Consider the following 17467-nt stretch of genomic DNA (forward strand, 5'->3'; position numbering starts at 1 on the left):
CCTGCAGGATGTTTGCGCTCTTTAAATACATGCGATTCTCAGATCACCCCTCTATGAGATCGACACTGCACGAGACAAGTATCATGCATAAGACTATTGATAAGACGCCACGCCACCAACTCGTATTATATAGATCTAGCCTAAGACTATACTATTTTGAGCCCACGCTGTCATTACAGAGCTTTGAAGCAGCTGCAAACGCTAGTTCGCCAACAGATGCGCCACTGAGAATTAAAATAACTCCGATGGCGACGGTCAATTCTTTCATAAACCATTGACTTAACCCAACGGCAATAAGCGAGTCGACTCCGAGCTCTGGAATCAGCGTGTCGCCGGAGAGCGATGCATCTTCAGTCAAGTTCAAGCTGACCCGCATTTTCTCCATGAGACGCGTCACGATTACCTCGGCCTTGTCCTCCAAGCTTGTCGCCGCAGCCACAAGATCCTTGGTCGACCGGGTCTCAAGCAATGGAGTCATTTGATCCTGACTCGCCGTGGCCGTGTAGGAGTAGAATGGCCACAGCTTTGGCACCGGACATTCCGTACAACCACCCTCCAAGCTCCGGTACCGAAGACCCGCGATGAACTCAGAGTTGTAAGTAGAATCTGAGCGCCCGCAGAGGATCGCTTCGGCGAGTATCTCGTCGACATCCCGCTGGGATACGGCCACTGGACCACACCAAGGGGTCTGACTGGGAGAGGAACTGTTAATGCCGTGGATCTCACCCAGATGCACTAGGCTCGCCGGCCTGCCCTGAGCCCGACGGTGGCGGACCAGTGAGGCCATTTTCTCGGACATAGCCGCAGTCATTGCCTGGTCCGCGTGGCCTAGAGCTCCTGCAATAGATCCGAGGAGCACCCAGAAGTCCAGAGTTGGGGTCTTGTAGAGCTCGTCTAGCTGCCGCAACCCCTTCATAACTGGTTGTAGATGACCCTGAAGTAGTCCCGGAGTGAGCTGGGACAAGGAGCAGTCGGGCAGAGGTGGGGGCTGAATTAGAACTCCTCCCACTGCCGAGGGAAATGCATGGGGGACATTTTGATGCAAACTGGGGACGGAAACGCCGTCGGTCATGTTTCTGGCACCGATTAGCTTGTGCAGATAAAAGTACCTGGGTGCATAACTTACATTGTCGAGACCGCTATGCGCGTTCCCTGTCGATAAACCTCTTCCAACCACCATGCATCTGGCTCCGGACTAGAGCTAGCGAGAAGGATCCATTTTGCCCCGTGTGCTGCCAGCCAAAGGCAAGCAGCATGGGCTAGTTCACTGGCTAGACCTACAAGTATGTAGGTTTTCTTCTCCGACAGCTGCACCTGGGAACTGGCAGTCGGTATCTGGGCGAGCACCGGAGTCGTAGATTCCCAATCTACAATGACCTCCTGGGAATCAATGGTCGGGTACTCAGCCACCCTGCCGATTGGTAACGAATCCACAGAATTTGGTGGGAGCGCTTCGCGGCCGGTGTACGCCATTAAGCAGGCGGTTAGGAAGGCCCTAGCTATGAGAGATGAATCATTCCCGTTGAGCGGCCCTATTGATGCAGAGGCAAGGTAGAAATCCTCTACATGGATTTGTGCCGCATTCTCAGGCAAGAGTGATAGTATACGCTCATATACACCCTGTCCACGGCGATGCAGGATCGCTATGGCCGACACATCAGAGGGAAGCACTTGAGACAATTGCCGTGCAGTGCTATGCTCGTGCAGGAGCAACATAGGTCTCTCTTTGTCCGGGTTGCTTGTGCTGGTGCTGAAGACCACTTTACCATCGCGCTGGGTGAGCATTTGGTGGAAGATAGACTGGAGGACCTGGTCAGCCTCGTGCACCACAAGCGTCCCCGATTGTGGGACTTGTTCGACAAGGTATCCCGCCAACAAAGCAGCCGCTGTGGCGCGGAGATAAGACTGCTCATGGGCTTCCAAGATCATGTCTGGCACTGACCGCGCCCAGGACTCTGGGACAATGACCTGAGATGCAATGTGGGACGATAAAGCGATCATTCTCTTGTTGCTGCTAACGGCCCGCCCTATGACCAGCCGGAGGAATACGCTTCCTACTACCCGCATAGCGGCGAGACTGGAATGTCGTACTCGCAGACAAAGAGTCGGTCCATAGCTTGTAATCACCGGCGGATCAGCCATCGAGAGAAGGCGGAACCCTTCACAAGTTCTGTCAGCGGTCGCAGGAAGAATCTGCACTATTCTCTTGCCGAGGTCCACGCAGTCTGTCACCCTCTGGCGCCTAGCCAGATGACGCAGCCCAGTAGAATGGTTATGGTATTGACGAGGAATACGGAACATAGAGCCGTCATATTGAATTTCGGGCTCAATTTTGTTCAGTCCGCACGAATCAGGACTTTCTTGAGCTGCACTGGCTCGAACAAAGCGTTCAAGAGCACTTGCCAAGATTTCCGCTGACAATCCAGCCGGATCTGTGATATGTAGCAGCTGCAGCTGAGAGGAGAGTTTTTCAGAGACCAGGACGCTGCGAAGAAGACCTTTCGCCAGTCCTGCATCAGGGTGATTGATCTTCTCACAGGTCACCAATAGCATCCGCTTACTGACTGTGATCAGTCGCCGCAGCTCGCTCAGGCTAGCGTCGGTCAGGCTAGCATCGGTTAGATCCCGATCATCGACGAGGTACAGAACAGTCAGTTCAGACAGAACGTGGTCCTCAATTAGATCCAGGGAAGGTGCATGCGAGACTTTGATGAATTCGTCCTGCACTAATTCAACAAGATCTGACGTAAGACAGTCTATCTGCTCAGCATCACCGCCAAGCAACAGCAGGCCTCCGTGGCGCGATGATTCTGCCTGAATGTCTGGTGTCCGGCAGAGAACGAGTGAGAAGTCCTCGAGGCTTTCAATATCTCGGGGCGCATCCATCGACTCCAAGCCACAGAACCCGTTATTAGACAGTAGCTCAACCCAGTGCTCCCTAGTGGTGACTTGATCACCAGAGCAGTAGCCTTTCTCGGTCTCTGTACATCTCACCGGAGGGCCGAATAAAAGATTCAAATATGTAGTACTGGGATTCGTTCGCACCAGTAGGACCAAGAATCCACCAGGCTTGAGCAAGCGACGGATATGGGCCACCGCGGCCTCTTGTAGGAACACCGCAGTTGTGATTAGCACCATGTCGTAGGATTCCTCCCGGTAACCCTGCTCAATAGGGTCCTCATTGACATTCAAGGCTTTGTGCGACACCTCGCCAGATTGCTCAAGGTCGTCCTCAGCCACTTGAACGCCAGAAACGGAGAGTCCTGCATGGGTGAATGACCGGTAGGTCCGACCCATCTTCTTCAATCCAGAGTGAACACGACCTCCAAATTGGCCGATCTGAAGAATGTTCATCTGTGGGAAGCGGAAACATGCCTGGCTGACGACAGAAACGAGCTCATCTTCTAGGTACGAGACTTGCACGTCGTCCTTCAAATATTGATTTTCCTCGTCGATGGCCGGCCAGGCCTCTATTTGAAGACCCGGTTCACGCAGCACGCGAGGCAGTCGCTCGCCCACCGTAGCAATCGCCGTGAGACCAGGGTCCTTTCGTAACGCGCTCGCTCGAACCGTCAAGTCCTCAATTTTCTGGTCCAACCAATCGGATGTGCCTACTGGATCTGATCCTTGGGAAGCATTCGCAATGCATTGGTTCATCCATGCAAGCAGACGAACACCATCGAAACCCAATCCGCTTCGCTCCGAGTCCGTTAGTCTATTGCTGGCTTGCTTGAGATACAGTAGTGCAAGCTCCTCTCGGAGAGAGTTTAGCTGTAGCATAACCGCGGGCAATAGGCGTGATGTCTTCTTCAGAGTGGGCTCAAGCGGCCCCCACTCGGTCTGAGAAAGGACCTGGGTATCGTTCGGTGCATTCCCAGATGGCTGACATACGAGAGAAACACCTTCGAGCTGGACAGCCTTTTCACCCTTCATAGTAAAAATGTCGATATCACCGTGAATCAGACCTCCATCGACATGGGTTAGATAGCTTGCTATCGTCATTTCCTTTCCCTGCCAACCAGAGGCACATAACACGGGGTTGACCCAGGTACTGTTGATATTTTTGGACAAGAATGGGCCCGTCAGCAGTGACTCTTCTGGCCCACCAATTGCAGCAATCATTGTTTGGATAGCGAGCTCTAAAATGGCCGGGTGAAGCGTCATAGGCTCGTCAGAATCCTTCGAGGGAACGAGCACAGTTCCAGCGGCGAGATCGCGTCTTTTTTGAAGTCCTGTCAACGCAGCGAACGAGCCAGTGCAGTGATAGTCGACGCGACGCAGGCTGTCATAGAACTCGGTGATGTCCACGGGCTTTAAGGCTGGAGCTAACTGGCCTTGTGGGGGTAGGAGAGCACGGTCTGAATTCCCTGGATGCATGATCATCTTGGCTGTCGCACACTGGACGAGCTCTCCAGATACAGCAGCCTCGCAGCAGAACAGCGCAGTAATTACTCCACGATGCGAGCGAATACCACCCACGGTGATAAGTACCTCCGTGCCGATAGGATTGTTCTGGATGGGGAGCTGAGTGTGGATGGATAAATCCTTGACATTCAGCAAGCGCAGCCCTTGGGCCTGTGCCACTGCCATCCCTGCCTCCAGCGCCATCGATATGTATCCAGTCTCAGGAAAGACAGTTCTCGATCCGGCACGACGGTCTGCCAACCAGGGCAGCTCCTCTGGTTGCAGGTAATTTCGCCAACGGAACTCTCCTGCTCCGTTCTCCGGACTGAGAGCACCGAGAAGTGCGTTGGGAGGTCTAGAACCATGGCTATAGTTCAAAGATAGTCGCGACTGCGCCCAGTAAGTCTGAGAGTGGTCAAAGGGGTATAATGGCAGCGAATCTACCAGCACAGGCGACTGGTCTGGGTCAAAGAGTGAGACATAGTCTGTGAGGCGGACGACATTGGGGCCGAGGTGCGCCCAGGATGAGGCCAGGGCCGTTGCCCATGTATCGAGCCCGGGCTTTCCTCTCTCAGCAAGGGCAAGGTAAGGAATTACTGAGTGGGCCGAGTGCATTTTAGACAGGGTTTGTAGGACGGGGCCTCTCAGTGTTGGATGTGGCCCAATCTCAATGATGAGATCTGGTGGTCCAGCCTCTCGTACGGCGGCCTCCAACGCCTGGGAGAACTGGACAGGACGCAGCATATTCTCGACCCAGTACTCCCCCGTCAGTTCCTTCTGATCATGTTCAGTCATGACCTCCCCGGGGTAGACGCTAGAGTACCAGCGCGCGACAGACGCTGTCAGCGTGGCAGGATAGGCTTGCATTGCCTCGCGATATGGGTCTGCGCAGGGCTTCATATGGGGAGAGTGATATGCGGTGTCCACTCGAAGCATACGCGGAGTGAGGCCCAGGCTCTTCAGCAGCCACTCCAATTCCCGCAGGCACTCTGCGTCACCGGATAGTGTGACGCTGGACGGCGAATTAGCGGCGGCAACGCTGATACGTCCGGAATAGGCTTCTAATGCGCAAATTGTATGTGCCTGCTGCCATGTCAGATTGACGGCCATCATCCGGCCTGTCGGATCGCGTGATTTATCAATGGCTCTTCCCCGAAGGTATGCAATGCGAATCGCATCTGAGGCCGTCAGCACACCCGCAGCATAGGCTGCTACAATCTCCCCGGAAGAGTGGCCGACAACAATGGTAAGCTCAATGCCTACCGCACGAAGGATGTTGACTTGCATGATTTGCAACGCTGTGCGTAAGGGGAGAGAAAGAAGGCCCTCATTTACGCGCGAAGAAGATGCTGGTCGTGACAATTCCTCGAGAAGAGAAAATTGTGGACGAAGGCCCAGAGGGAGTTGATCTAGAGCTTCCTCCAGATCGGCCATCCATTGTCGAATTGTGGGACTTCCCTCAACCAAATCGAGACCCATTTGTGCCCACTGGACTCCTTGACCCGTAAAGATTCCCATAACGCGCCTGGGCCGACTGCTGGATCTGGAGACGATGGAGGAGGGCTTACCCGTGGCTCTTCGACCGACTTCAGTATCGATCTGATCTTGTAATTCCTGTACCGAGTGCGCCATTAGTGTCAGGCGGTGGCGATGAGTGGAACGTCGAGTCCACAAGGACACCGCCAGACCAACGAGACTGACTGCTGCGTGTTCCCGGAGGAATGTTGCGTAGGACTCAAGGACAAATGTGAGTGTCCGTTCAGAGGCAGCAGAGAAGACAAAGGGCAGACTGGAGGGCATGTTGCGGGACGGGCTGAGCTCCTGGCGAGTGTAGCTTTCTAGGACTACATGAACATTGGCACCCCCAAAACCGAAGGAGTTGACTGAGGCTCGGCGAGGACAGCCATCTGGGACCGCAGGCCACGGGATGCACTCCGTGGGAACACGTAGTTGAGCGGCAAATGGTGCTATCTTTGGATTGAGCTGCTGCATCAGGAGATTGGGAGCGATCATCCCGTGTTGCAGCGACAGTGAAGCCTTGATCAATCCCGCCAGTCCAGCAGTCGCCTCTGTATGTCCAATTATTGTCTTGATTGATCCCACATACAGTCGATTGTTCGGATCTTGAACGGATTCAGGTCCAAAGAAGCTTGAGTTGATTGCAGCTGCTTCCTGGGGATCTCCAGCCTGGGTTCCTGTCCCATGGGCCTCGAAATACTGGCACCGATCCGCGGGCCTCTCTTGTGGAGATAGCCCCGCGCGTGCATAGGTAGCGAGGATCAATGATTGCTGTGCCTTGGAGTTAGGCATCGTGATACCCATGGTTCGCCCGTCCGAATTTGCCCCGGAAGCACGGATCACGCATTCGATGGGATCCCCATCGTTGATTGCGTCCTGCAGCCGTTTCAAAACCACTGAAGCCACACCTTCTCCACGGGCGTAGCCGTTAGCCTTGCTGTCCCACATGCTACTCCGGCCAGTAGGGGACAGCATCCGTGTTTTAGAGTCTGCAATATAGGCATTGGGCGACAGGATCAGGTTGCTCCCTACTGCCACTGCCATAGAGCAGTCATCGTTCTGCAAAGCTTCAACTCCAAGATGAACAGCCAGTAGACTTGAAGAACATCCGGTGTCAACTGCCATGGAAGGACCCTGCCAGTCAAAGTAGTATGAAATACGATTGGCCATGATTGATGGTGAGTTTCCCGTGACCATATACCCCGGGAATGCCTGGGGATCCATGGCCTGGATCTGATTGTAGTCGTTGCGAAGGGTACCACAGAACACCCCGGTCTTTGAGCGTTGCAGCGCATCCATTTGCAGCCCCGCCGCATCAAGCGATTCATAGACGGTCTCTAGGAGCAATCGCTGTTGTGGATCCATCGCCACTGCTTCTGTTGGCGAGATATTGAAGAAGGCCGCATCGAAGGCTTTGATATCCTCGTCCAAGAAGTAAGACTCCTGGACGTTTGTTGTGCCATGGTGGTCTCCATCTGGATGATAAAAGGCGTTGATATTGAATCGGCTGGCCGGAACTTTGCGCGCAACATCACGGGGGGTTTGGAGGAGGTCCCATAGTTTTGAAGGAGAGGAAGCACCACCAGGGAAGCGGCATCCTGTACCAATAATAGCAACAGGCTCTGTTGCTTTCATTGCAAGTTTATGTTGTGGGAAGTGTGAAACGTGAGATGAAAATAATTTGCAGTTGGGCGGGTGTAGCTATCCTGAGAGTATGTACATAGATATGGAAAACGCCGTGGCTTGCCTTCTGCCACCATCCTGTCAGCATTACAACTATTGAATGACGAAAATCGACCTATAGACCAACCTTCGGACATAGACAGATCACGAACTAGCTGTCCTATTTGGGAAGTATTATCCTCACTCCAGACAGCCCCAGACTAGCCAAATTTAGCTTTAAGCAGCGGTGAGGGAAAATCATCCTGAAGAACATGTCAGGTCCTACATGCATATGTAGGCGTCGAAGGGATGATCCTTGCAAGAAGGGGTGGAGTAGGGAGACATTCAGGTTTCTTCATATCTTTTTCCCTCATTTACTGCTCACCCACCCTATGCGCAATAATAGTGGCTGATATCTGACCCCAACGATCTTGAGACAACATGGATAACACATTTCGGGGCTCCAACTGGGCCTGGGCAGTGGCCATTATCTCGTTCCTAGGACTTTTCACTATTTTCTTTGTCTCGCCACACCTCTTCCCATCAAAATTGACGGTGATCAATGGTGGAAAAGCCTGGGATATCTTTCGCACCACGGCAAAGAAGCGATTTCGTTCAGATGCGGCAAGTCTTCTAAAGAGCGGGTTTGAGGAGGTGCGTATAAGACAAACTACATTATCTAGGATACAATGCTGAAGTTCCCTTGTCATTCCAGTCTCCGGATGCCTTTCGCATTCTCACTGACAACGGGTCCTTACTGGTCTTGTCACCTCAATACGCTCGAGAGGTTCGCAGCGATGACCGACTTAGCCTAGACCATTTCATTGCCTCGGTTCGTCTTGTTCCATGTCCAATGCCTTCCTAGTTATCGTCACTAAGCCTCCACTGATTAGGAATTTCACCCCGACATCCCAGGTTTCGAGCCGTTCAAATTGATCTTGGATCCAAAAAACCCGTTGAACACGATCCTCAAGTCCAACCTCACACAAGCACTGGGTATTTTTATCCTCCAACCGGACTCTTGTGCAACCCATTCCGTGGCTAATATCACTTCTCTGAGTAGCATACATCACAGAGGATTTGTCTGCGGAGGTTACAGAGGCACTATCTGCAACCTGGGCCGATGACACCAGTGAGCTCCAAACTAGATGATTGGCAGATTTTCTGGTATGAATGCTAACTAGTTTTTCTTGTGATAAAAGAATGGCACGAGGTTAGCGTAAGTCAAACAGCTCTCAAGCTTGTCGCACAGATGGCGTCCAAGGCCTTCATAGGACAAGAAAAATGCCGGGATCCCAAGTGGCACAACATTATCATCACCTACACGCACAACGTCTATGGAGCAACACAGGCACTCCACTTTTGGCCTAGTTTCCTACGACCCATAGTGGCACGGTTCTTGCCCGCATGTAAAGTGTTGCAGGCTCAGATTGCCGAAGCACGAGAGATCCTGGAACCCTTGGTGGCCCAGAGGCGAGCCGAGAAGGCCATCCGAGCGACTCTGGAGAAGCCTGCGCCGTCCCGTGGGGATATCATTGATTGGCTGGAGGATTCTTATGGCGACCAACCGTACGATGCCGTGGCTGCACAGCTGCTGCTCTCGTTCGCTGCTATTCATGCAACCTCTTACCTCCTGGCGCAGGTGCTCGTGGATCTCTGCAGTCATCCGGAGCTAGTACAAGATCTTCGGGCAGAAGCTGTATCCGTGCTGGGTAAAGAGGGATGGACTAGGGCTGCCTTGTACCAGCTGAAACTAATGGACAGCGCACTCAAGGAAAGTCAACGCCTGGCCCCAAACAGATTGTGTGAGTGGGCCCTTCTCTTTACCCCCAAATTGGGCATGAAAAACTAATTCAGTTGTGCTTTGACAGTATCCATGGGACGCATTGCGCAGGGTGATATGAACCTGTCTGATGGTCTCCGTATCACTCGAGGCACGACTCTGATGGTGTCTTCCCACAGCATGTGGGATGCTGAGATCTACCCGGATCCACGGCAGTACGACGGCTACCGATTCCATAAGCTACGGCAGACATCGGGGCAAGAGGGCCAGCACCAGCTGGTATCCTCGACGCCGAATCACATGGGGTTCGGATACGGGAAGCATGCTTGTCCGGGACGGTTTTTCGCCGCAGCCCAGATCAAAGCTGCCCTGTGCAATATCCTTCTCAAGTATGATATTGAATACAGGGGTGGGCAGTCACCGGGGGTCTGGAGCCAGGGTATTCATCTGTATCCCGATCCGACGTCTAGGATCCACGTCCGTCGACGGAAAGAGGAGATTAATTTGTGATCACTGTCTCACTATGCGGACTTAGTCGAATGCAAGGACACCCTCTGTGATTTTTGAACCGTGATTAAGCAACATTTTTGGAATGTGGAGCCCGTCATGCATAGTACTCACGACTACCATTGGGCCGATCTCTTCGAGACCACGAGAGCAATTTAGAAACTGTCTTTTCTGAAGAACTAGCAGATAAATAATACAATTGTTTTTACTCCGTACTTTGCAAATGACTCAATAATACTATTCCCCCAGGGTGAAGAAACTAAAATATTTTTAAACTTCGGATGTATGTCGCTATACCTGCTCCACCCAATCCATCCGAGTGATCAGCCCTTTGACTCTAATTTTCAGCTTCAAGCTCTAAAAAACCCCCAATATGCTGCAAATCCTAGATAAGTGTGAGAGAGATAACTAGACAATTGCCATCTCAAAGTGACTCTGCAGTCACTGTAGTAAAGCAAAAGCAATAAACAAAAAATCAAGAAATTAATGTTTAATAATGGTAGAGATTAGAATATATCTTTGCCATGGTGGCAGAACAATGCATATTGTGAAAACAGGTTTTGAAGAGCTGAAGATGCGGTGATTTCTCTGCATGATACATGGAATCCGGAAAATTGATGCGAATCTACGGAGTACGGAGTATATACTTCGAGGTGTTAGCTGCGCAGATCATGACATGTATGCTATTGATATGGTTGCATTAGCGGTGACTCAAAAAGCAAGTCTAAGACCTTGGTCTATTGAGTAAAATAGGGGCGAACGTACTATACGTATACCACCGTTACAAAATAGTGGTATTAGAAAAAGCAAAGAAATTAGGGCAAGAATTCCTGCCATCGACCTCCGTATCCCTTGCTGCCAGTACCTGCCAGCATCGATTGGCCCTCTGGAAATTGTGCAACAAAGAAACCAGGCTGTTAAATCCCCTACTCTTATTCCACAGCAGACGTAGACCGGAGTGCTCTTCCTGTCTTTGCACACAGTTTTTGTTTTTAAATGCTCACTATGATTAGGCTCGAAGATGCTTCCATTGAGGGTTTATTGCTGACATGCGTCCTTGTGCTTGCAGGCCTGCATCTCCTTCGACTGACACTGCTCGGTGACCGATTGGACGAGTTTCCCAGCATTAATCCGCGGAAACCCTGGGAAATTGTCAATGTCTTCGCTCAAAGAAGATTCCAACAGAATGGTCCTGCGTATCTGCAAGCTGGGTTTGCAAAGGTATGTTCCATAAGCAACTGCCCCATTCAAATGGAGACTAAAGGGTACAGTCGCCCATCTTTAGCGTGGTCACCGACCTAGGGCCAAAATTAGTGGTGTCTGGGGCCTTCATCGAGGAATTCAAAGATGAAAAGCTGTTGGATCATTGGAAGTCGATGGTCGAGGTGAGTGCGGTGGGAGTAGTAGTGGAAGAGCAGGCGCTTACTTGTCCAAGGACTTTATGGCAGAGGTCCCTGGTTTCGAGTCGATGTTTCTAGGGAGTTTTCACAATACGGTTCTTCGCGATGTGATTTCCGTCATCACACGCGAACTAGGTAATTATTTTTCTCCCGTTACGATCAGCTCATCCACTGACCCGGTCTCTATAGAACAGTTACTGCCTCCCCTCTCGGATGAAGTGTCGGAGGGTTTGGTGGATACTTGGACAGATTCATCAGGTGGGTCAAAGCACACCCAAAAGAAACCCTGATAAAATCACAATTAATTTCAATGTAGACTGGCACGAGGTCGCACTGCTTCCCAGCATGCTGGGGTTGATCGCGAAAGTCTCATCTCTCGTCTTCGTGGGCGAACCCCTGTGCCGTGACCCAGTCTGGTTGGAAACAGTCATCAACTTCACCCTCATTCGACACAACGCACTCCTAACTCTCCACAAGTGCCCTGCTGTCCTTCGGCCCGTCCTTCACTGGGTTCTCCCTCCATGCCAGAAACTCCGGCGGGAGATCAAAACTGCACGGACACTCATCAACTCTGCTCTGGAAAAGTCAAGAAAGAATCCGCAGACTGAGAAATTCTCCAGCGTTGCCTGGGTCGACGCTTTCGCCAACGGCAATAAGTATAATGCCGCCATGGTGCAGCTGAGACTGGCGAATGCGTCCATCCACTCCAGCGCCGATCTGTTGGTCAAGGTGCTTATCAATCTATGCGAGCAGCCAGGCCTGATTCAGGATCTCCGGGACGAGATTGTTTCCGTTCTCGGGGAGAATGGATGGAGATCCTCGACATTGAACCAATTAAAGCTCCTTGATAGTGTTTTGAAAGAGAGCCAGCGATTGCATCCAGTCACGACCGGTATGCATCCCCCGCTGTCCAACCTGCGTGCATATGCTCACCATTTATCTTAGGTTCATTTTCGCGCTTTACGCGGCAGGATATCAAGTTGGCCAACGGCACCAAGATTCCCAAAGGAACACCTGTTATGGTTACTAACGATGTCGCCGGGGATGCCAGCATCTATCCTGATCCCCAGGTCTTCGATGGGTACCGGTACTTGAGAATGCGTGAAGGAGCCGACAAGGCCCGGGCACCGTTCACAACGACGGGCCAAAATCACCTTGGCTTTGGGTACGGGAAGTTTGCCTGTCCTGGTCGATTCTTTGCTGCTACCGAGATCAAGATAACGCTCTGCCATATGTTGCTGAAGTATGAATGGAGGATGGTGAAGGACAGCCCGCATGATATGCTTACAAGTGGCTTCGCGTCGTTCCGTGACCCACGAGCAAGTATAGAAGTCCGAAGACGCGCGCTAGGGGGAGAAGGGCTCGAAGTATTGACTGGAAAGAAGTGATCGAGAGGAAATCACGGAACCTTTAGTATCAGAAACCATTCCCAAAAATAAAAGAGTTGTGCATTTCAAGCCCCATGATCAATGGAGAATAGGAATATTAGGTCAGATACGGAGTATATGCAATTGTTCACAAGTCTTAGTATTCATGAATAATACACTTCTTGGACTCTATATTATCACCCAAAACAGATCATTGTGAAACCGAAGAAAAGACCAGTCCACAGCTGTATATGCCATCTTGCAGGGGGGAAAAGGGATGAGTGGGTGACGGTATTTCGGTGTGTTGTATTATGACGGATCTGCGTATAAACCCTGCCCACCAGACCCTAGTAGACCGTATTTATTCTCTTTGACATCCGTTTCCACAGTAATTCTTTGACACAAATCCCAGCAACGTCGTATCACCATCCTCGATTGATATTCTCTTCCCAATTCTTGCTTCATTTCTTACAGCATTCTACAAAGCTACCATGGACGGGTGGTCAGATCTCTCATCAGCACCTCCCGAGTACAAGAATGTTTCCTGGCTAGCAGATCGGGCTCTGTTGGCCCAAGGAGTGGGATGGTCAATCAACTACCTGGCCATGATATACCAATCGCACAAAGACCGCTCCTATGGCATGGCCATCCTGCCACTGTGCTGCAACTTCGCGTGGGAATTCGTCTACACCGTCATCTACCCTTCTCAAAATCCCTTCGAGAGAGGCGTCCTCACAACATGGATGGTCCTGAACGTCTACCTCATGTACACTACCATCAAATTCGCTCCCAATGAATGGCAGCACGCCCCGCTCGTCCAACGGAGTCTTCCAGTGATCTTTCCTGTGGCAATTGCGGCTTTTACAGCGGGCCATCTGGCATTGGCTGCGACGGTCGGAGTGGCCAAGGCAGCCAACTGGGGCGCCTTTCTGTGCTTTGAACTTTTGACTGCCGGTGCAGTGTGCCAGCTCTTGAGTCGGGGATCCAGCCGCGGGGGATCGTATATAATTTGGTATGTTTTTTTTTTTTTTTTTGGCTTGCTTCAGGGTCTGGTGACTAATTTGGGGTTAATAGGATTTCGAGATTTTTGGGCTCTTATGTCGGTAGTATCTTTATGCATGTACGAGAAACCCATTGGCCGCAGGAGTTTAACTGGATCAGTCACCCTTTCGTCGCCTGGCATGGTATAATGTGTTTCTCGCTGGATATTTCTTATGTGACATTACTTTGGTACACTCGTCGGCAGGAGCACCAAGGCAAATCGAAGAAAACTCCGTGATCGACAGGATGCATGGTGTTCTGTCATTTTCTACAGATCGTGCTAAATGGCGGTGACCCCAAATCGAGATCGGAAAACTTCTCCGTACGCTTAGGGGAGAGCTGAATATGCCAGGGGGATAATCAGTCTCGATCCGGCCCGATCCGGCCCGATCCGGCCGACAATGCTTTGTTCGAGTGGGTCCAATTGTCTAGTCTAGAATACGAGGTATCAGTTTTCATAACAGGTTTATAGTGGATATTCCCTATGGGCGATATCAGGTATTTTGGATAAACTTGCATGCGACAATATGAATACCCCGATCTGGCAACTGCGTGTCATTGTTACATACGGAAGTATATAGGTATCAGTCGTAAATTTATTTGTATATATGAAACTCAAGGTTTGTGTGTTTACTCCGTACCTTCCCATTCCATTCCAGTGCCATTGAGAGCATCATGAAGGTCATCATTGTCGGAGGATCCATCGCCGGCCTCTCCCTCGCCCACTGCCTGGAAAGGGCCAACATTGACTATGTCATTCTAGAGAAGAAGGAGGAAATAGCCCCCCAGGAAGGCGCATCCATTGGTATCATGCCCAATGGTGGTCGGATCCTGGAACAGCTTGGGCTATACGACCGGATTGAGGAGCTGATTGAGCCTTTGGTAAAGGCGCATGTAACCTACCCCGACGGCTTTGGCTTTACAAGTCGGTATCCTGCACTCATACAGCAGCGGTACGTCGAGATACAATGTCCACTTGCTGTTCTAGACTAATGTAAAAGATGTTAGGTTTGGCTATCCACTTGCATTCTTGGATCGACAGAAGTTACTACAGATCCTGGCAACTGAACCCATTCAATCCGGCCGAGTGAGACTAGATCACAAGGTCGAGAGCATTGAAACCTCACCAGATAGCGTCACGGTGAGAACAAGCAATGGACAAACCTATCAGGGCGATCTTGTCGTGGGGGCCGATGGAGTGCATAGTCGGGTACGAGCGGAGATGTGGCGATTGGCCAATGCCTCGCAGGGGACCATTTTTGGGAGTGAAGACAAAGGTATTATCTCTAGTTTCTATGGCCTATCTCTTGGTCTTTTGACTTTGGACTGGAAAGCTAATGATTTTAGGGTTTACAATCAACTATGCCTGCATCTTCGGAATTTCGTCACAAGTCGATCAATTGGACCCGGGCGAGCAAGTCACCTGTTACAATGATGGGTGGAGTATCCTTAGCGTGATCGGACAGAATGGCAGGATCTATTGGTTCCTCTTTATCAAGCTGGAGAAGGAGTATGTCTATGACGGATCACACGAAAGCCTGCCACGCTTCAGCCGCGAAGATGCCCGAGTTCATTGCGAGAGGCTGGCGCAGGAGCCACTCCGGAAAGATGTCACATTCGGCCAGGTCTGGGCTCGATGCGAGGTCTTTCAAATGACCCCTTTGGAAGAAGGTTTACTCGGCAAATGGCACTGGAGAAACATTATATGCATTGGAGACAGCATGCATAAGGTCAGCAGCCCAATATCACTCTTGCTTTACTAGGAAATTTGACCAACAGGCCTACCCATGCAGTTCGCACCGCATATCGGACAGGGTGCCAATTGCGCTATCGAGGATGCAGCCCAGCTCAGCAACAGTCTCCACACTTGGCTGCACGGTTGTGGAAAGGAGCACCAACCGGCAGCTGATGCTCTGCCAGAGGTTCTTGCTAGATTTGTCGAGGATCGCCTCCGTCGGCTAGGACCGACGGCCATGGCCGCTCGATCTGCCATGCGTCTCCACGCGCGTGAAGGGCTCATAAACCGGATTCGGGGGCGCTATCTCTTGCCCTACGCTGGTGATAAGCCGGCTGACTGGGCTTCCCGAGGAATTGCGGGTGGTATTACCTTAGACTTTGTAGAGTCACCCGCACGCTCCGGCCCTGGCTGGGTTCAATTCAGCCAGTCAGGTAAGAGGACTTCGTTTCCTATGGCTTTGGCCGGTTTGTGCCTAGTGGCTATTGTTGCCCGAATAATGTATTTAAAATTGGTTGCATAGTGGCGGCGATATGGGACAACAGAAAGCTTGGCACATTTTCGCAATTCGATAGATCACCTGCATCGAGCCTGAAGAAGATCTACATGATCTGCAAAATTCCAAGCTCGTGTACGGAGTATTGTTTCCTTACAGATAGTACGAGCTGTCATAGTGGAGCTATGCAGAAGGCAATTCCGATTTATTGCTATCTACTCCGTATCGCGATCTTGTAGTCCAGTCAGCCATTTCTTTAGCGTGTGAATTGTATTGAGCCCATCTCGGCCCATTTATGGATGGTCTTGTCACCTCAAAAGGTTATGATCACACATTGCTTGATGCTTCCAGACCAGACTTCATTATTGATCAATCTGTCATGATGGCTGGCTCTCAATCTACAGCACAGCTGGTTCGCAACCTCATTGATGTCTCCCGATTTGACAAATATAACTGTTTATTTGCTATATTCCCTGGAGGTAATCTAGATCCCTTCAACATACTAGTACCCCGCTAACAATTCCTCTAGTCTGGTCTATCTTCCTTGCGGCAGCCTCACGACACGCCAATGGCGACCCCGTTCCTCTGGACTTCGTGCTTGGTCGCGCAGGACTGGCCTTTATGTACACTTATCTACTGAGCGGCGCGGGAATGGTATGGAACGACTGGATCGACCGGGACATTGATGCCCAGGTCGCCCGTACCAAGAACCGCCCCCTCGCCTCCGGTCGGCTTTCCACCAAAGCTGCCCTCATCTGGATGCTAGTCCAGTACGCGGGCTCGGTCTGGTTGATGGACCGCATGGTGAACGGGCAGAACGTGTACGTCATCCCCATAATCAAAGCAATCATCATATTGATTGGAAACTGACAACCCACTCATTCTCTAGATGGACATTCATGCTCCCCCTAACAACCGGTATCATCTTGTACCCCTTCGGCAAGCGACCCACAAGTCGTAAGCTGGGCGTCTACCCCCAGTACATCCTCGGTGCAAGCAGCGCCCTCACCATCCTCCCAGCCTGGGCCTCCGTCTTCCCAAGCGGTATATCCATGAAGGACCTGGGTGTGCAGTGTCTCCCGCTCTCCGTCTTCCTGTTCCTCTGGACCATCTACTTCAACACCGCCTACAGCTACCAGGATATCAAGGATGACTGTAAGCTCAACGTGAATTCGTCATACGTCCTTGCGGGAAGTCATGTGCGCGGATTGCTTCTGTTACAGGCTGCTTCTGTGGTGCTGGTGATCCCTTGGATTCTTTATACCAATGGGTCTGCTTGGCTGTGGTTCTCGTGGCTGGGAGTGTGGACGGCGTCCCTCGGCGAGCAGCTGTATCTCTTTGATGTGAAGGATCCGAGTAGTGGTGGCAAGGTTCATCGGCGCAATTTTGGGCTGGGAATTTGGAATGTTCTCGCTTGCTTTGTTGAGCTGCTATTTGTGTCGGGCTCTCTGTGAATGGTTTGGTTTTGATGTAGAGTTTGAGAGTTTGGGAATGGGTAAATGGTTATGCGATGTTGGCACAGTAGGAATTATTCGTAAATCTTCGTTATATATG

The 17467-nt window shown here is 51.3% G+C and overlaps 5 protein-coding genes across 5 annotated transcripts; 4 read left to right on the forward strand and 1 right to left on the reverse strand.

The window, feature by feature from the left end:
* Positions 1-151: 151 nt before the first annotated feature.
* pyr2 (non-reducing polyketide synthase pyr2) lies at positions 152-7557 on the reverse strand (the record flags this gene model as incomplete). The annotated part of the gene is made up of 2 exons (XM_056727812.1): positions 152-1076; positions 1127-7557. The coding sequence occupies 2 exons, from the start codon at positions 7555-7557 to the stop codon at positions 152-154; spliced, it is 7356 nt and encodes a 2451-aa protein (XP_056576384.1).
* Positions 7558-8025: 468 nt separating this feature from the next.
* On the forward strand, positions 8026-9877 carry pyr3 (cytochrome P450 monooxygenase pyr3; the record flags this gene model as incomplete). The annotated part of the gene is made up of 6 exons (XM_056727813.1): positions 8026-8238; positions 8300-8416; positions 8478-8580; positions 8648-8716; positions 8787-9389; positions 9456-9877. The coding sequence occupies 6 exons, from the start codon at positions 8026-8028 to the stop codon at positions 9875-9877; spliced, it is 1527 nt and encodes a 508-aa protein (XP_056576385.1).
* A 993-nt stretch (positions 9878-10870) lies between these two features.
* On the forward strand, positions 10871-12662 carry pyr9 (cytochrome P450 monooxygenase pyr9; the record flags this gene model as incomplete). The annotated part of the gene is made up of 6 exons (XM_056727814.1): positions 10871-11095; positions 11146-11259; positions 11310-11409; positions 11464-11532; positions 11591-12166; positions 12220-12662. 6 exons carry the CDS (start codon positions 10871-10873, stop codon positions 12660-12662), a joined length of 1527 nt encoding a protein of 508 aa, XP_056576386.1.
* A 470-nt stretch (positions 12663-13132) lies between these two features.
* On the forward strand, positions 13133-13920 carry pyr4 (meroterpenoid cyclase pyr4; the record flags this gene model as incomplete). The annotated part of the gene is made up of 2 exons (XM_056727815.1): positions 13133-13653; positions 13716-13920. 2 exons carry the CDS (start codon positions 13133-13135, stop codon positions 13918-13920), a joined length of 726 nt encoding a protein of 241 aa, XP_056576387.1.
* A 437-nt stretch (positions 13921-14357) lies between these two features.
* Positions 14358-17367, forward strand: pyr5 (FAD-dependent monooxygenase pyr5; the record flags this gene model as incomplete). The annotated part of the gene is made up of 6 exons (XM_056727816.1): positions 14358-14635; positions 14691-14959; positions 15030-15412; positions 15476-15851; positions 16443-16734; positions 16803-17367. 6 exons carry the CDS (start codon positions 14358-14360, stop codon positions 17365-17367), a joined length of 2163 nt encoding a protein of 720 aa, XP_056576388.1.
* Positions 17368-17467: the final 100 nt, after the last annotated feature.

The sequence above is a fragment of the Penicillium concentricum genome (assembly GCF_028827145.1).
Source record: "Penicillium concentricum strain IBT 3081 chromosome Unknown utg000004l_segment0_segment0, whole genome shotgun sequence".
In the NCBI taxonomy this organism is placed as follows: domain Eukaryota; kingdom Fungi; phylum Ascomycota; class Eurotiomycetes; order Eurotiales; family Aspergillaceae; genus Penicillium; species Penicillium concentricum.